This window comes from Phragmites australis, chromosome 8 (genome assembly GCF_958298935.1).
Source record: "Phragmites australis chromosome 8, lpPhrAust1.1, whole genome shotgun sequence".
NCBI lineage: Eukaryota > Viridiplantae > Streptophyta > Magnoliopsida > Poales > Poaceae > Phragmites > Phragmites australis.
This window is the reverse complement of record NC_084928.1, coordinates 3,777,678-3,797,173: the sequence shown is the minus strand read 5'-3', so window position 1 is coordinate 3,797,173 and position 19,496 is coordinate 3,777,678. Positions and strand designations below refer to the sequence as shown.

The 19,496-nt window shown below is 42.7% G+C and overlaps 2 protein-coding genes across 2 annotated transcripts; both read right to left on the bottom strand.

Moving 5' to 3' along the window:
* Window positions 1-476: 476 nt before the first annotated feature.
* Window positions 477-3,068, bottom strand: LOC133926331 (pentatricopeptide repeat-containing protein At5g48730, chloroplastic-like). The gene is made up of 3 exons (XM_062372222.1): window positions 2,586-3,068; window positions 2,076-2,482; window positions 477-1,758 (listed from the first exon to the last, which is right to left on the bottom strand). The coding sequence occupies exons 1-3, from the start codon at window positions 2,979-2,981 to the stop codon at window positions 1,065-1,067; spliced, it is 1,497 nt and encodes a 498-aa protein (XP_062228206.1). The 5' UTR covers window positions 2,982-3,068; the 3' UTR covers window positions 477-1,064.
* Window positions 3,069-4,303: 1,235 nt separating this feature from the next.
* On the bottom strand, window positions 4,304-8,747 carry LOC133926330 (uncharacterized WD repeat-containing protein C2A9.03-like). Its single transcript, XM_062372221.1, has 10 exons — window positions 8,533-8,747; window positions 8,231-8,430; window positions 7,115-7,282; window positions 6,938-7,024; window positions 6,334-6,468; window positions 6,094-6,204; window positions 5,670-5,761; window positions 5,475-5,580; window positions 5,296-5,382; window positions 4,304-4,996 (listed from the first exon to the last, which is right to left on the bottom strand). The coding sequence occupies exons 2-10, from the start codon at window positions 8,405-8,407 to the stop codon at window positions 4,583-4,585; spliced, it is 1,377 nt and encodes a 458-aa protein (XP_062228205.1). The 5' UTR covers window positions 8,408-8,430; window positions 8,533-8,747; the 3' UTR covers window positions 4,304-4,582.
* Window positions 8,748-19,496: the final 10,749 nt, after the last annotated feature.

Sequence of the window (19,496 nt, the reverse complement as noted above, 5' to 3'; positions counted from 1 at the left end):
CAGTTTGAAACAATAGGTGAAAGCATGGAACATAGTTTCATTACAAACAGCTTGCTATAAAAAAAATCACGCATCACATCTATCAAGTTGAAAGTTCCCAGTATGACAACAGCTACGAACAATTCTTTCTGTTTCATTGGTTGGTTCACATGTGTGGAATTTAGCTCCATGAAAATGAAACTATTAAGAGATGATGTGCAATTAAGTGAATTCCATAATACTGTTGAGTTTTTATTCATGGCTAGATCTAGAACTTTATTAACAGAGCAATTACTATTGTTATAACCATTAAAAGCTAAAGTATCAAGTGATTGTTTTAAGAAATCAAGCAACTGTGCAGTTATCAAACCAAATGGCTATTCCATAAAGCATCACAACTACATAACCTTTGGAGCGCTTGTTGTATAAGGTCAAGGAGAATCTCCTTTCAGAAGAATTCCTTGGTCCATCCACAAGTTTGGTGCTGTTAGGTGAAATACCAAAGAATCAACTAAAGTAATTTCCTAGAATTATTAAGTGAAACGCTACAACATCTTGGCACTAGTCAATGGTACACGCCATGTACAGCTGCACAATCAGTACATCAAAAAGTCACAACAGCAGAGCCAAATCTGACCAATGTCACCAGTACTTCTTGCCCATTCGCTTATAAAGTTAAACTGTTTCACAAGTCTATCTTCATGTTCCTCTCTCTTGTCCACGATTCTTCCTTCAATAACCAAATCTTGCTCGGACCTTTAACAGAAACTATCGCATTCTTGGGAGGCAGTAGCCATCGGCAGCTTTGCTAACCAATAAATGTCAGTCTGCCACTAGATAGATCTGCTGTCTAAATCGCAAAACGAAGTTTGCAAGTGTTTCTCGTAACCATCACCACCATGGGCACATATTATGAATGTTTCATTCAGTAGCATTCAAGTCAGTAACTCATGATATCAAGGGGCAGGGGATTGATGCATCTCTGTAAACCGGAGCTCTGACATAGCTTGATTCCACCTCCTTTGAAAGAATTGCAGACAAAACTCATTAGTTCATGACCTGATTTTGTGTTCACAGTTTCACACCTACATATCATCTGTGCATCGCCCATCTTTGAGGTCACGCAGGTACTGAACACGACGATCATCAATTCCTTTGATGAGAAACCATTTGATCATGGTAGTGCATGTTACTTTGTCTGGTTTGCATTTCCGTGCTTTCATCAAATTAAGAACATCCCACATCTCTGCCAAGCACCCCACCCTCCCATATGCATCCACCAAACAGTTGAAGAATACGATATCCAATGTTACGTCCGAATTCTCAACGAGTCTCAACACAGTCTTTATTTTCTTAACTTCCCCAGCTCTTCCATATGCTCTAACCAATGAACAGAGTGTAACACAATCAGGCTTTATACGCTCAGATTTCATTAGTCTAAATATATATTCCATCTGTTCAAGGTCTCCAGCCCTTCCAAATGCATCAATAACTACATTGTAAGTGACTATTGTCCAAGAGTAGTAATACTTCTGCATGTACTCCATCACAGCTCCCATCTTTTCATACATTTTGGTTTTACCATAGGAATCGAGTAAAATATTGTAGGTCTTAATGTTTGGGGAGATACCAGAGGCCTGAAACTTCTCATAGCAGCTTTCCATAGTCTCAATCTGACCACTGCTGCCAAAAGCTCTGAGAGTAGAATTCATTGTCCATACGTCAGGCTTGCAATTTTCTGACAACATCTTCAGAAGAGTTGATTCCATCTCAGCAAACCTTAAAAATAAAACAGCATTAGCTGAACTATATTCCAAGGTACTCGATTCAGGAATAACAAGAGATTTGGATGACTACAAAATGCAATGAATGACAGGTTGACAACACTGCTCAAAAGTCTAGTTTCGACTGTAATGTTAGTACATATTCTAGTAATGTGTAACTTCTTAACAAAAAACTAGAAAATTCAGGAAAATCTAGTGCATCCTAAAGAATTGAGAACTCACCAATTTCCAGAATGCTTTATCAGAAAATATAAGAAGATAGCTTATTGCACATTTAGACCACAAAAATCACAGGTTCTTGTTGCTAATTACCTTCCTGCTTTCCCATAAGCACCAATTAATGTATTATATGTCACGGTGTTGGGGCGGATACCCGCACGCGCCATATCCGCTAGCAGTGACTTCACCTTCTCAAAGTCATAGGCGTGCAAGCAGGACATGATGAGAATCGAGTAGGTCTGGACGTCGGGCCGGCAGCCAGGGGTGGCCTTCATCCGATCAAGCAATGAGAACGCCTCGACGAAGCGGCCGCTCCTGCTGTACGCGGAGACGAGGGCCGTGTAGGACTCGAGGTTGGGGGCACATCCCTCGTCGAGCATGGCCTGGAAGAGCTCGTGCGCCTTCTCCGGCTGCTTGCACTTGCCGAGCATGGTGATGAGCTTGATGAAGATGCCTACGTGTGGTCTGTACCACACCTGGTCCCGCATTAGCTCGAACACCTGGGCGACAGTGGGCGACAGTGGGCGCAGCTTTGTAAACATCGTTTCTATCCAGAGAAGAAGGTGTGATGCAATGGAGGCGGTGGTTAGGGGGGAGGAGGACCTTGAGGGCGGAGTCCCAACGGAGGGCTGCGACGCGTTCGTGGAGGGCATCGAGGACGGTGCGGGGGAGGAGGAGGCGGGTGCCCTTGCCGGGCTTGCGCTTGTCGAGGACGGCCTTGGTGGCTTCGCGCCGGAGGATGACGGAGAGCGCCTTCCGGGACGCGATCTTCCTGTTCACATCCTCCTTCCGCCGCCTCTCTACCTCCTCATCCTCCGCCTCCGCCTCCTTCCCTCGCCGCGTCCTCTCCTCCGCGCCGACCGCACCCCAGGCGCGCGGCGGCTCGCGGGCCGCGGACGCGGCCGGCGGGAGCGCGCGGCTGGCGGGGTGGCTGTGACGGCGCGCGGCGGAGGCGGGGGCGGCGATGGAGGAGGGTGCGGCCACCGGCGCGGCGGCCATTGGCGGGCAGCGAGCTCGGGATTGGAGGGAGCTCGCCGCGGTTGAACTGCTGCGGAGTGGTGAGATTTTTTGTCTTGCCGCGAGGCCGACGCGGCGAAAGAGTGGAGTGGATGAGACTCGGACTGCGGGTAGTGTCTGATGCGGCGGCAGGCGGGGTAAAGCGCAGCGTGCAGTGGCTACAGCAGCAGTTGGATGAGGAACCAACGGTTAAATATGCTAGACTTTTATTTTCTCAGGAGCTTACGTAGGAAGAATTATTGGTGTCACCGCTATAAAATCATGGTATATCTCATGTAATGAACACTAACAAATATTTGTTTTCTAAACTCCATTGGTGTTATATTACACTACTGAATCACATAGATCCACTCTTGTTTTTGTTTTTATGAGAAACCGTTACAACAAATATTTTTTGAGAAACTCGGTACAGCACAAAGACGCACTTACACGCTCATATCATCATACACATGCACACACTCACATAACATCTATTAAAGATCAGAGATAAGAAATTTGGAGATTAACGAAGTCATTGCATGCACCTTGCTGTCGACGGGTACGCCGTATACCGCTAAAAGAAAATTCTATCTTGATAAGATACACGAAGAGCAAACTTAAGATTTGATCTCTAGTGAATAGAGGATACAATCACCTTCACTAACCATACAAACCAATGCTTGGTTCCCGGATCCACCCATGCTTACTTCACTTAAGAAGATGAGTTCATCAGGTTTGAGCTCAGACAGATATAGTGCTCCATGGCACCTAACAATCGAGCAAGTGCTCCGTATTGTTAGCGCAGGCACTTTCTCAATTCTTATCCTTACATAGTAGCCTCGTGATCAGATAAACCATTCTGAAAATAGGGTGATTCTAGTACAGTATAGGTTTGGCCATCGCATTGGTGTGAGAAGTAATCACCAATCAATCATGGCAGTTGATCAGGACCTTGGACAGTAACGCTGCTCGTTTCCTCGAGGCTGTAGCTCGCTTCTCGGTGAAGTCTCGATTATCTGGTTCCAAAATTGACTTATGCTTGATACATTTTTTTCAAAGGAGTTTTATAAACTTTTATCATTACATCAAGCTGATACAACTATAAAAAAATTAACATCAGTCTCTAGATTACTGAGATACAAACAACCACATACTAGGGGAAAAAATCCATAACATTCCATAAGACCCATAAAATAAAAAGAAAGAAACACATCTTCTCTATAAAAGTTTATATTAGGTAAATAGCTCCCAAACCACCCGCTCGAGTCTCTCCTGCCGATAGAATACAGATAAGATATCAATCCAATGCACTAACAATCATGCAGTGCTAACAAAGGCATATAAGCCCAGAGAACTTTCGTAGGAACCTTTTGCGAGAATAATACAACAGATACCTAGAGTCTGCAACTAATCATACATAGATTGCTCTGCGCTTACGTTCACACATTATTGGTCCTCGATGTTACGCTCCAATGTCTAACTATTTACAAGGCAGACTCGCTCGACTAGTGCACCGGGATAGGCAACACCAGAATGGTCACCGGGTCACCGAGAAGCAGTGATCTACAGCCAGCGCCTAACAAGCGAACACCAAGCTCCGTTCTTCACACGAAGGAGTCAAGATATTCGCACGCATGGATCATCCTGTACTGCAGCAGGCTGGCGTAGACGCGGTCGCACACTCCGACAAACAGGGACTCGTCGTCTGGGCTGAGCGTGATCCCGGACACCTCGCCGAAGAAGTCGATCTCCTGCCGCTTCTTGTAGTCCGCGGCGGCGCTGTAGATGTGCACGAAGTCGGCAGGCTCCGAGAACACCAGGAAGCGCCCGTCGGAGGAGTAGCGGATGCACCGGATCGCCCCGATGTTGCCCCTCAGGACCGTGAGCGAGGTCGACGGGTTGCGGATGTCCCAGACGCGGCAGGTCTTGTCCTGGTTCCCGGTAGCGAAGGTGCGCCCGTCTGGGTGCCATGCCGAAGCGAATGAGTAGTCCAGATGGCCAACTAGGGTAGAGGTTACCTGCAAAGAACAACATCAGCATTTCAGCTCTCATGTCTCTGTTCAGTTAACAAAACATGATTGTAAATTGTAATGCCTCCAAACCGGGTCTGGCCATCACTACGGTAATTTTGTAACTGTGGCAAAAGGCAAATGAGCAAGTCTTCTGAAAAAAAATAGATTAAATAAAGGCCATACTGCCCGGGAAACATGACAAAAAAATGTCATGACCAATATAAATTGAGTTAAACCTCATGTTAGTAATTGAATGACAGAAATATAACTACAAGTTGTGAATACGTCAATATAACTATAAATACCTTCCCATTTCGTGAATCCACAAGAAGAGCGTCCCGATCATCTCCAACCACCGCCAAAAGTTTACAATCCGGGCTCACGGATGTGTGCTGTTATTATGGAAGAAAGCAAATGGGAACAGTCAAATATGGATGGAAAAACACGAAATAATAATTTTAGATCCTAATGAAGTAGAACTTACATTCACTGGCCAGTTATAACGGAAATGGTTCAAGAGCTGAAATCTTTCCATATCATATTCACGAACACCGCAATCATTATTGGATACCGTAATGCGCAAACTTCCACTGCAAAACATTTTGTAGACCTTCAGATTTTTATGATCATGACATAACGTGCATCTTCAGACAAGTTCTGAAAAGTTAACTTTTTTTACCATGTCGATCTGTGTATATCTATGGCATTCGTTATGGCATTGTCACTCAAAGTTGTCCTTGTGCAAAATTTAACATTACGGTCCGCCAAACCCTGTAACAACACAAAGATATGCCGAGCAATTAAACCTGCTTGTCCATAAATTACTTTTCTTCAAAGCACCAGTTTATTAAAGAAAAATAAGAAAGCCTGCTGCCGATGAATACATCTCAAAACCTACAGCACAGGTAGTATAAAGATGCTTTCACTTTCATCTTCCATTATAGATATTTAATGGAATATAATACTGAGCATATATAGGAAAAACTGAAAGGAAAATGAACAGTTAAAGTCTTAAAGCTACAGCCTACTGAATGGGAAAAAAGAATTTGTAAACAAATACTGCCGAGTCAAAAGTTACAACCAGGTTTTCATTGGCGCCTTACCTTGCAAATTAGTTCTCCTTGAAAACCACCAGCTACCAATAAACCCTCATTCACTGCAAGTGTGCTAACTTGAACCCCAGAGAACCCTTCTAGTAAACTGCCAGGATGTTTCTATGTAACAAAAAAGACCAGACTTTACATTAGCAATGAGAATTGTTGGATTTTAGAGAAGAATGTATCGACAAATGAACATGAATATTTGATCAGAAGGTTGCTAGCAGAAAATTGTAAGGGGAAAACCTCCGCTGGAGCAACATGCCCTGAGAAGTTGAGAACCTCTGACAAATTGTGAGACAATGATGACCAGTGGCCTACTGTGGAATCTGACATAAAATAGACATCATGCTTTGATGTCGCCCATAGCAAATTCCTAAGCTACAGAAGAAACAGTTAGTCAGCATTATGCAGCCTTGGGAGTCATATGACATGACTGTAATGCAGAAAAACACATTAATTAGTCTCCATTTCATAGCAGAGAATGAAGCTGATCATAATGCAAAGGAGCGCATCTTGATTCCTTCTCATTGGTATTCAGCCATATTTCACAAGACTTTTTTAAAAAAAAATTAGCACAACCTTTGTTATTCATTTCAACCATTATAACTGTTATTTTTTGCATTTATTTAATAATTTCATGTATATAACCACAAAAAAAACTAGTATTAACATTTTTCCCTCAGATTTCTCACTAATATGGATACAAATGGTACAAGCAGCTCCCAAGTTTGGGAAGAAAGATGCATAAATGCTGATAGGAAAGAAGGAAAATAGATAATCCATGGCAGCTTTTTCTCACAAAAATAGTACACTTAGTTAGTCCATATCCTGCATTAAAAGGAATTACCTGAAAATGGAGAATCGATGGCTTCACTAATCTAGTGTTGTGCTGAAACTCGTAATACTTGCTGCTCTGCTCCACTTGCTGGCACAACTAAGAAAAATATATAAAAAAAAGTTAGGAAATTCGAATGTTTGGAATGATAAAACGGCCTTTGATATAAAACTGGATGGTAGTGAAAACCTTCTCCATGAGCTCTCCGGATTGAGGGAAGTTTTCATAGTTTTTGTACTGTTCCAACCTAGCTTTTCTGTAATCCTGCCTGGTTATGTTTAGCCTCTCCCATGGTATACCTTGTATATCCTTTCCTGCCCTTGCTTCAGCTGCTGATGTGTCAGATATCCTAGTGAGCTGTAGAAAATAGCCAATTATTAATATGTTAGATCACTTAATGAACAATCTTAAGACATGGAGCAAATTCATCATGCCTTTCATTTGGATTTCAAAATATGGAAGAGAGCCAAGGAGAAACACAGAAAAAAATATTCCAAGAATAACACAATTTCTATATCACTGATAAGCTAAAGCAGCCCATATCACATCATGTTGAAAATTGCCTAAGCTCATGCAGGGTAATTGGTTTTTACGCTTATGACAAAAACATGCCGCCAACTTCGTGAGTAGTTAATTCAAAAGGTAAATTAGTCTTAACTAATGCCTTGAACGAAAGCGACCCATCAGAGAGGGTGGTAAGCTAAGTCATAATTGGCTCAAGATAAGCACAAAAAAAGAGATAGCAATGTAGAGCTACATGATTGGCCAAAACTAATCTGCTCCACAAGCCCCGTTGACATCAAGTCTCCTTGTCCCATAAATAATTCAGCAGACAAAGAATAAATGAGGAAAATTCAGCCAGCTAATTAAAGCAAGCTCTATACACTTAATTGTGTATATCACTGGGCTAAGGTTCCATCGCGATTGTGGCACGCTTTGAAATTTAGTAGAGTGCCACTTTCTATTCTATAATTTGCTTGGCAGATGTCAATCAACTACTTGTTTTTTTAGAATAGAACTAACCTTAAATTATAGCATATATAAACTTTATTCCTTATAGAACGAAGGCAGTACAGAGGAAGATCAGTCTATGTCCATGAGCGATTTTAATTCCGGCATGTATCGAGACATGATACCCACCAAGCCGTGTACGATCTCAAGCTCGACTTCGCACATGAATAAAAAACCAGAACCTTAGATAATCAATTGCGATCAGAAACGCTGCCATGACGCGTCGGCCTCCTCAGATTTGCAGTTCGAAAACAATAAAATCATCCAACACCACCAAAGGAAGGTTATACTGACCAGCGAGTACTCGTCGTCGCCGTCTGCGCCGCCGTCCCTCCGGTCGGCGTCGCGGCCGTTGAACTCGCCCCCCACCTCCACGTCCATCTCGCCGTCCGAAGCCCATCCATCGTGGTCATCCATCACGCGCGCCTCCACCGCCGCCGCCGCCGCGTCGTCCCGCACGCTCGCCGCCATCCCCGCGCCGAGCCGCCCTGCCCCTGCACGCACCAGCCAGCCAACCAACCACTCAAATCACACACACGCATGCCAAACCATCACGCCTCAGGAGAAGCGACCGAGCGGGTAAGCCAGCGCCGCACCACCAACGGGTAAGAAGAGCCCGCCTGCTCGCGGGTGGGCTGCGCCGCCGGTGAGGTGTCGAGGACGGGCGAGGATCGATTGGCCCGGCGAGCCGAGGCGGGAGAAGGACAAGCTGTGTCGGCGGCGTCAGCTGGTGCTATGGATCGGGACGCGGAAACGTACGGAGGGGGAAGGGGAGGAGGCGCCCGTGATTTTTTGTGCCGTGCGGCGAAGCGAGGCTCCAGAAAACCGAGCTCGATCCGGCAACGCGATGGATAGCGACGGGGATAATCTAGGTCACTTTGAGGGCGTTTTTTTTATTCCGATTATGAGCTATAGCCTTAAATGCAACAGTAAAAATAAATCATCTTAATTTAAAAACTAATTCTCTCAATCCATAAATCAAATTGTGTTACAAAATATTATAATACATAGTATGATGAAAAGAAATGTTTCCACATAATTTAGATTATGACAATCCATGGCAAAAACAAACAAAACCTTAAGCGGTTGGAGAGCACATCAGCAGCCCACCCATGTGATTTCTTTTCCTAGTAACGATAACGATTGGGCTAGTGGCTAATTAATGCTTTTAAAATTTTCTTTTTTCTTAGAGGATGTTTGAATATTCACATGGTAAACAAAATCAATTAAAAGACTTGATTCTTCCTATCAATAAAATACAATATAATTAATTCACTACTTTAATATAGTTTTGTATAAGTTCCAAATGTTAGGTTCAATCAAACGTCCTATGATTGATGGATTAAGTTCCAATCGCTGACGAAAATTCCATGAGTTCCAAAGGCAATAGAACAAAGTTCTCATAATTAGTCAAATAAGTTATAAAGATTGTTGATAAAAGTTTTTACAATATCGAATAGTTCCAAAGGTTAATGGCTAAAGTTCCACATATTTCTAAGGAGTTTCCAAGATTGATTGAATAAGCTCAGATGGTTATTGACAAAACTTCCATGAGTTACAAACGCTATGGAACAAAGTTCCCATAATTAGTTGACTAAGTTCCAAATGTTATTAATAAAAGTTTCTATAATTGGTTTAATAGTTCCAAAAGTTAATGACTAAAGTTCCACATGTTTCCAATGTTACTAACAAAGCTTCCAGTAACTGGTTAAACAAGTTACAATGGTTAATGCCAAAAGTTTCACAAATTTTAAAAAGAATTATTTGTTACAAATATACGTATAGTGATACAGATAAAAAAAACATACAAGAAGAAATAAAGGGTAAAGGAAGAAAAAAGAAAAATAGTTAAACTAAGAAGAAAATCAAACTACAAAGAAAAAAGATTTTGTACCAAGAAAGAAAAAATGTGCATGAATATAAACATATTGGGCCGAGACAGCTAGCACCTCAAAAGCAAGCTTCAGGAGGTAGCACATAAAAGCAGGCTTTCGTAATTGGGTCAAATTAAGTAAATAGCGGGTGGGTCAAACGCCTTGTATTGGGCCAAACTAAGTAAATACTGTGTTGTAACATTAGCTGGTTGGCGGCGATTGTTATGGGCTATGCGTGCCGTATATATCATTTCCGGTGAATTAAGGTGTGTTTAGTTGGAGTGGAAGATTAGATGATTTATGGCAATCTATGTTTTTATGGATGAGATAAGCCCATATCCTTATTTGCTTAGATGAGTTGGATGATCTAATTTCTTATTCGGTTAGTAGGATAAGAGTCGGATGATGAGACAAATATTTATTTGGTTGAAAGGATGAGAATGGACAAGCATGATGTGATGACCTCTTCCCAAAATTGGTGAGATTACCACTATGATAGATTGAAACAAAAAATTGCAAGTTTGATCCATGCACACATAATAGCAAATCCATGGACACATATTAGCAAGTATGATTCTTACACACATAATGGCAAATACATACATAGTCACATAATTAGCAAGTCTAGTTCTTGCGCATTTAAATTGTAAAGTCTGATCCTTAACCCATAGTTCATTGTTTTATGGGGTAATAGCAAAAGAAAGCTGACATTCCTCATGGATGCAAGTAGGTATACAAGCCATCATCCAAGAAAGAATCCATCCATGAATTTTTTTCACTAACAAATTATCACATCCTAATTCCTTAATCATGTCATTAGGCATAATCATATATCATAAACATCTTATTTAATTATTAAGCATTGATGAGTGCTTGTTATTTCTAATGGTTGTTTAAGCAAATTGCTCTGAGTTATAAAAATATTCGACGTTAGAGTTTTCTGTAGTTTAACCTCCACATAAGCGGGGCGGATGAATTCATTTATATTGGGTTCATCTTGTTTTGTTGTTGTTGCACCATAACTTCTAAAATTATTGAAGCACTAGAGCATCCTTGGGTTAATAAAAGAGAGAAGGAGAAATAGGAGAGAAAGAAATGAGGGTATAGCTGAAATGGACTTGCTTCACTTGCAAGTGGGGCCCACCTCTCCCCTTTCTCTTGGACAGTAGCAGCAACTTTTCTCCACTCTCTCACTCTCATTCTCTCCCTCTCCCACACCCAAACAGCTAGCAGGAGCAACTCTCTCTCTCATTTTCCACCCAAAAATCCCACCTCAAGCATTTGGATTTGAGGTATGCATGTATTATCATTACATTCCCCACCTCCCTAACTCTCTATCCATCCAAGAGTTTCTCACATGCATGAAGATTTGAAGGTTTGGCAATCATTTTCGTCAACCTTGCCCCACTATTTTTGCAGCAGCTTGTTTCTCTCTTCTCCAAGCTTTCTCCTCCAATTTCTCTCTCAACCAAAGGCCACCAACATGGGCAGAGGATCTTGGGTAAGTACACTAGGCTTTCCACGATAGTATTGCACGTTATAGCTCGGATTTAGATGGTTTTGAGGGCTGTATTCGAGGATTGGAGAAGCAACGCGTGTTCTTGAGCTTTGGAATGAATTAGAGGGTTTGGGGTGAGAATTGTTTAGAAACCATGTTGCTAGAGTGGTAAGTGAGTTCTAGGTTCTATGAACTATATCATACATGATTCCCTTTTGATCGGTGAAGCTCGCAAAGCGTTTCGGCCCAAGTTCTCCCTTAGAAAATGCTCACTGTCCAAACCCAAACACTGCGGGTGGGACCCGGATAGTCTGGGTGGCCCAGTGAATACCCGTTGATTTGTTCTCAAAATTCGTTAGGATTTAGGGTGTGTTTTGGGTTTAGAACCCTTGTACTAGTTCTTATCCATGTTTAGGTGGAATGGATTTAACATGCACGATTGAATTGACCGCAAGAATCACCGCAAGAATCTAGTCTGCCAACATCCAGAGTATCCGAGTCCACCTAGAGACTCTGGGTAATTTAGTTTAAATTTAAGCGAGAGCCTCTCTCGAAGTATAACCTGGATAGTCCGGATTGAATTGAGTTAAGTGTTAATCGAGAACCAGACTGGAGGTTGACCCGGAGGGTTCGAACCCAGATACTCCGGCCTGACCCGGACTGTTGTCAACTTCCAACTTAGTTTGGTTCGCAAGTCTTCTTTATTCCTTTGTATGTCTTATGCTCTTAGCTTGATCTTGTGATGCATTATTTACTTTTATACATCATGTAGCACATATCATCGCATCTCTCATACTCATCATAAAGGACTGGAGGTTAACGTGAGCGTGATCAAAGACGATCCGGAGGTTGCTTCTTTTGTTGTTTGTGATCAAGCTGAACCACGAGGCAAGCATCTAAGCATTTTCATCCCATTATTTTGGATCCTATATTGTGTCAAGTGATAAATTATGTTTTATGTATGTTGCATTGTCAATAAGTCATACGTCGGTTTTGAGAGTAGATCCTATTTGTTGTATTGTCTTTTCTTGGTATTGTTATCCCTTGATCCTTTGTAACCCTAGGTATAGCTTTGAATGGTTTAACCTAAAACGAACATGTTATACTTAGCAAGTCTTAGGTCATCGATAGAAGTCTAGCGGTGGTTTGGTCATCGTTCGCGAGCTTAGGGCTTACTTCTATTACACAAAATGATGATAGGATATGTGAGTCAGTGAGGATGAGACGAGATTCGAGCCGGCGATAGGGATGGCTCAAGAAGGGAGTCTCGGATACTTTAGGCCCGCTTGAGTAGATTAAACATCGTCAGTTGTTGTCATTGACTTCAGCACTTTTCGTACTAACCACATGTCGATATAATGGTAGATAAGCCGAATATCTTTTACAATTGTGACATTTTAGCTTGTGAGCCTATGGTGCCGTGGGCATAATAGATTTGTAGAGGTAACGTCGTAAATGTGGTGTGGACATAATAGGTTTGTAGAGGTATCTAGTTTGCTCGGGGAGTAGTTCTAGTTACCTCCACACCTTTAGATGTAAATGGGGGTGCTCCAGGAGTAGCTCTAGTGGACCTCCGCACCTATAGATGCATGTTCAAACGGTCGGAGCTCAATTGGAAAAGATTGTCATGAGTATCCCCTTGTGTGCACTTTATCGGGTGACACAAACTGAATGGTCCTCGTGTCGTGTGGGTAAAGAGGTATCCTTGCAAGGTGTAAGATCAATTCGAATTGTCGTGCTCTCAGTCATGAGCAAGCTATTATCTATCCACATCAATCGTAGAGATTCGATATTGGGATGTTATTGTGGTATGATGGTTAGTGGATGGTGATGTTGATGATGAGTTGCTACGGTTCAAGTACAACTATGTTATGTTGATTATCTCATGGTACAATGATGTTAAGTTATGTGTAGGTGCTTACACTTGAGTTCAAATTGCTTTCGCATGGTAAATGTCATTTAACCCTTTGTGGTCGAGACCTTTCTACTTTACCCAAAAATGCGTTCTCCTTGGAGTCGGACTATTTATAAGTGTCCACTATGGTTAAGCATTGCGAGTACCTTCGTACTCACATACTTATTTTGCTTTCCAGGTGAGGAAGAACTTGTATTTGGCTACTTTACGTCCGCCGATGTTTGCGACGAGCAGGAGTAGTGCATATTACTCATATGTGGATATTCTGGGGTGACGCCTTAGGGCAACCGGCGCTACCCATCTCTTTGTAGTTGTGTACTTTCCGCTACGTAATTACTCTACATATGTTTGAATCATATATTTTGTTGCAAAGCTTGAATTAACTAAAGACTTGTAACTTATTTTTAATTACTCGCTCTTTATTATATTCCGTGATGATGTGCTTGTTGTAAAGGCATGTGTTCCGATCCTAGAAGAAAACACATATAGGGACTACCGGAGTGATTCCACAAATGATCGACTTAGTGACTAATTGGAATATTATCTAGACAGTTCCTCACACAAATCTAGCAACCCAATTTAACTTATGAGAGAATAGCAGTTTGTTGAAAGCTCTGACAATATAAGGATTATCAACTAAATAAGCATAGAAATAAGATATATATGTCACTCAAAACCTAAAAGGCTTTGCAAGTTGTCAAACAAATAAGCAAGCACCTCTTTGTACGGGGCACCAACCTTCATTATAGCAACAGAAAGGACAATGCTGTCATTTAGAGTGAGGGTGAATAGGCTTTTTTTGAAAACTCTGTCCTTTTATTCAATAGTTGGCCTAAACTTGCAGTGAAAATCAACTAACGTATTTTTCACAAGTGAAAAATCTAAATATGTTAGGCTTAGCTAGTGCACAATTACACTAAATAAATGTGAATGTTACGACCCTAGAGTGATAAAGATTATTCAAATCTAGCAATACGAGAAACTCTAATCGGAAGGTCCGAACCTACTAATCGGATGCTCTGATACTATTTACCAGATGTTCTAATACTATTCATCAGATGTTGGTACTATTCATCGAATGTTTCAAACTATTCTCACGAAATTAACTCAATACGCATACAAATAAGCATACAAATAATTAAATCAATGTAATGGACAAGAGTAAGGAAATACAGAGATAAATAATTTATTACCGAAGTTCGAATATCCACTGATATCTTACGTCTCCGTTGAGAAAGCTCGTCACACTTGAGCTATATCTTTTTTAACCATTTTTCTCACGAGGTTGCATACATGCACTCCTCATCTCCACTATGGCTAACTCTTCTTCCACTCCGAAAATGGTGAGTTCCGCTACTGTAACACCTGAATTTTAGCATATAAAAATATAGCAAAATTCGCTCCAAATTAAACTTTTTCTAATTATTAAACTAGTATAAAATCAAGGAAGTATATATTTGGTGTATATATACTCGTATGTATATATTCAAATATATTATTTTGGGCTAAGTATTCCAGAAAGCACCAAGTTAATTTCTAAATAAATCGTTGCATTGAATTGATCATATGAATTTTGGTTTAATTGCTTTTATGGTTCTTGAGTGGAGATTGGAATTTGAACCTTTCTCAAATTCAAATCTATTTCTTAGATTCTTTTCATCTGAAACTCAATCGAATCCAAATCCTAATCCTATCTCGAATCCAAATTCAGATCCGAATTCAAATATTCCTATTTGAATTTAATCCCAAATATCTCAAATCCTATTTCAATCCAATCCAGTTCGACTCATTCGAGTTATATTCGAATACATTCAATTTGAATCATTACAAATCCAATTACAATTTCTAATCATTCCTTCAATTATCATTCATCCAATTTCAATCCAATCCAGTTCAATTGAATCATCATGTATTCGAATTCAAAATTCGGATACATTCATTCAATTGAATTATCACACATTTCATTTACAATTCAGATCCATCAATTGGTTACACAAATATCTCATCTCTTTTCTCCTCCATGCTCTCTCTCTCATCTCTCTAACCTCTCTCTCTACTCTCTCTCTGTGATCTCCGACCAAGAGCAGCAGCCCATGCCCTGCTCTCCTCCCTCCAACCCATGCCCCTGATCTTCTCACTGAGGATGGCAAAACCAAATTCTCTTCCTCCCTCTCCCTTCTCAAGCCACAACACCCACACACAGCTGCGGCAGCACCTCTGCTCTCCTCTCCCTAACCCCTGCACACGGCACCGAGCAGCCCTACAGCACACACACATGCATACAAGCACAGAAGTGGCACCACCACCACCGGCGCCTTTGCTCCCCTCCACTTCAATAGCAGCAGCAACTCGCCACGAGCGCCATCCCTGCCGCTGAGCACGCAGCAGCCGCGCGCTACTTCTCCCGGGCAAGCACCGCAGCTGCGCCGCGCCGTACGCGTCATCGCTGAGCCTCCATTGTGCTGCCTTCCGTCGCCATGAGCTCCGGCCATCTTTGGTGAGCCTCCCTCTCCCCATCTCCCAGCGCCCGTTCCTTCCTCCTACCATTGCTCGACCGCCGCCCAGTGCAGCCACCATGCGCGTCGCACCCCTGGTTGCGCCACGCCCGTGCGTTGTCCCGGCTGGCCTATGTTGACCGTCCCGCGTCGGCCCACGCGCTCGACCGCCCGCGCGCTCCTCTGTGCACTGCGCGTCGTGCTGCCGCGCCATCACGCCGCAGCCGGTTCGCCGCCAGGCCACCAGCGCGCCGGCCCACACCGTTGGTCGCTCGGTCACCGCTCCTGCGCGCGCACCACAACTGGCCACCGGTGAACTCCTTCTCCGGCGCCGCCGTCCCCTTCCATGCAGCCGCGCCATTTCCCCCGCGCCACTAGCCGTGCCGCCGTGCGCCGCTACTCCACGCGCGCCGCACCATCGATCGCCATGCGCGCCTTCTCGCCCCGGCCGACCTCCTCCTTCTCCAGCAACCACCACAGCGAGCCCCTTCCTCCGTCGGCGAGCTCCGCCTCCCTCTCCGGTTCCCTCCCATCTCCGACCGGCCACCTTCCTCCCGGCCGCGCCGCCGCTTCTCCCGCCGGCCCTCTCTTCCTCCACGCCGCAGCTTCGGCCGGCCATCTCCTTGCACGGCCTGCACTCAACCATGTGCGCCTCTGCGCCGCGCCACGCCACTCCACCGAGCCCGGCCGGATCTCCGCCGATGAGCTCCTCGCCCCGGCCGGCGTCTCCCTCTCTCTAGCGCCGCCTCCCTCTCCCCCCGGCGCCCCTCCCTCTCTCTTCCTCTGTGAGCCAGTCGCACAAGCCGAAGGCCCAGTCGGCCTTATCCCTTTAGGCCGCCCCCTCTCACCTCCATGTGGGCCCCACAGGCTGGCTCCCCTGTCCACCGGCCACGGTCCGTGGTGGACCGCCCACCGAAAGCCCTCAGTCCACCAAAAGCCACAGACCAAGTCCACTAACTCCAGTCCACGGTGGACCACACCCTCCACCACCATCGGTCTACAAAAGCCATAGACCGAATCCATGAAATAGTAGGATTTTCTAATTTACAGGATTTATCTTTCCGACAAATCTTCCGATAGCCATATCTCATCCATTTCAACTCCGATTTCGGCGATTCTTTCACCGATATTTCTCTAAAATCATAATCTATCTCCATGCCAAATATTGTAAATTTTGAAGTTTGTTTATTTTCTCATCCGGTATTTAATTCGTGTTGCGGCGTTTAATCTAGATTTAGATCTCGTCTTTTAATAAATAAAGTTGAAGTTAGATAATTATGTTTAGTTATGATCGTAGTATTGTCGTATGTGATAACCTAGCTTAATCTTAGATCAGTCCTTTTGTTAATTAAAATAAACTAAAGATTGCTTTTATTTTAATTGGAGTGGATCGTTATTTCATACATTAAGCTATAGGATTAATCTTAGTATACTTAATGATAGGTTAACAAGTGTAGCGGTTAAATAAATAAATAAATGTTAATAGAATATGATAGAATAATTTACACGTTAATAGTTAATGAATTAAATAACCTTTTGATAACTAATTAATTATATTCAAAGGATAGATTAATCTAATTATTAATTGCATGTATACTTTTATGATAGCAATAAAATATAACTAAATTAGTGTGGTAATTAAAAACACTAAGTAATTAAGTTTAGTTGCTAAATAACCATATTTATTGCTATAGATTAGAATGTTTAATCTGACACTTAAGCACTTATAGTTTTAATCACCTAGAGTTATACTTACGTATATATGCATACATGCTCACATACATATAAATATAAGTATTACACATATATTCATGCCTATACACGTGCACTCACCTACACGTAGAATCTCTAGTTGTCGCCTTCCGGAAGTTAATCTAATAAGCGTTCAACTAGTTAATTGTGATTTGTTTAGGCTTTCTCTTAGGTTAATAAAATAACTAGGTTAACAGCTTAACCTAGCTTCATTGGATTATCCCGCTATTCTCTGTGTATTAGCTTCGTGTTGCTTAAGAGTTGCCGATCGTCTTCCGCTAGGTTTAGCTTTCGTCGTTTTCTCCGTCATTCTTCTTCCGCTTTGGTATTTCTTGATTTTACTCTGGTGTTCATTTGTTTAGTCGTTGTGCGCTTTTTGTCGTTAATCTGCGTAGGCTCAAAGTCAAGGTAAGCAAGAGCGCGAGGAAGGAACTGAAGGCAAGATCCAACGATGAAGAAGAACCCCGGGAAACTCAAGAGACAAGACCAATCATGACATGACCCTTCAGGAAGGCAAGTCTTATCTTCTTGATCATACTTAACCTATGTTTTCAAATAATATACATGATCAACTAAAACCGGACTTATTATCGCATGTGCTATATATTGCGTTTTCTTTCAAACTACTTGTAGTAGTTAATCCTATCAACACTCTGATGCCTTACATGTCATCATCCAGAATACATATCACCATAGAAATACCTATTGTTAAATATATTAACGATGGGCTACGCCTTGATATCTAGCATGCTTAGGATGGAATACGTCTCCTCGGAGACGTCGCTTTTAAAAACACTTCTCTTCGGTGACAAGATTTACTGTTATCAATGATAACTCATATACCATGCCTCCTTGATGGTTGTGAATTCCGTGATGGTCGTGAAATCCTTGATGTCATGTGGGACATGGAGGGTTATGTGTAAAAATAGGTGAAAACTATTTTGGCGCAGGCAGGTAGAGTAGTCCTCCGAGGAGGATGCTCTTGGGGGCCCGAGTTACATGATGGTATTCATTGCCCATGAAGATGCCTGGCCCAGCTGCTTAAGGACCGAGTCATTTCGCCACCATGCCTTAGCGATCCCGTACAACCATGCGTCCTGTATGGACAAGACTTGACTTTTCCTTCACCAGACTGAGTTGGGCATCATACCAGGAGGCTGAGAGCAACGGGCAGCCAAGGGTTTATCTGTCCCACTGTTTGGAGGTTTCAGGGACCGGCTTAGGCTTAAAAAGGGATGCTGACCTTTGGAACATGCAGCTCTAGGACTTGGCGTGTCTTGTGGAAAAGCCCGGGAGGAAAGGTGCTTGGAGAGTTTCGGTATGATTCACTCCTCCGCTTGCAACGGTTGGAGGCTGAGCATATCGTATGGATAAAGTTGTACAGCCTCTGCAGAGTGTAAATCTATTCGAATAGCCGTGTCCACGGTCATGGACATGCGAAGGCAGAACCTTTTTGACTAGACTCCGGGTGCGTGCGTTTTGATGAGTGAGTGTGTGGACTAGATGTCCGTGTGATGAGGTTCCTGGCTCGATCCGCCAGAAGCTGTGTGGTACTAGACGTACACCAGATATGATAAAAGGGACTGCAGAGTGAGGTGTAGCCCCTCCCAGGACCGAAAACCTCTAGTTATAACTTGTTACCCTGATTCTGGTTTTAAAACTGTTTTGATAGCTTTGCTATCAGGTCACCTTCTTATACGTTGGGGACTTGAGGTGATACTTAGTACCAACAGAAGATGCCTGGACCGTTTTACTTCTAAACCGTTTTGACAGCTTTGTTACCCGGTCACCTTCTCATACGTTAGGGACTTGAGGTGATACTCAGTACCAACAGAAGATGCCTGCCTTTGTTTTCAAAAGTTTTGTTACATTAATTTCAAAATGTTAACAGTGGAGAATATAACCGGATACCTGTATAAAACTTGCTTTACGCTTAAAATTATGCCGTAAAGCCTTATCCTTGAAATATCCATTATGCATTTATCAACCCCTTGAAGTAGTATAGGACTTGTTGAGTACTTTCTGT

Coding starts and splice junctions, on each gene's coding strand:
- LOC133926330 (XM_062372221.1), bottom strand. CDS start 8,407: ATGGCGGCGAGCGTGCGGGACGACGCGGCGGCGGCGGCGGTGGAGGCG. Junction 6,205..6,333: donor GGCATGTTGCTCCAGCGGAG/GTTTTCCCCTTA, acceptor TTTGTTACATAG/AAACATCCTGGCAGTTTACT. Junction 5,762..6,093: donor AAGGAGAACTAATTTGCAAG/GTAAGGCGCCAA, acceptor GTGTTGTTACAG/GGTTTGGCGGACCGTAATGT.
- LOC133926331 (XM_062372222.1), bottom strand. CDS start 2,981: ATGGCCGCCGCGCCGGTGGCCGCACCCTCCTCCATCGCCGCCCCCGCC. Junction 2,483..2,585: donor GTTGGGACTCCGCCCTCAAG/GTCCTCCTCCCC, acceptor ACTGTCGCCCAG/GTGTTCGAGCTAATGCGGGA. Junction 1,759..2,075: donor GCTTATGGGAAAGCAGGAAG/GTAATTAGCAAC, acceptor TTTATTTTTAAG/GTTTGCTGAGATGGAATCAA.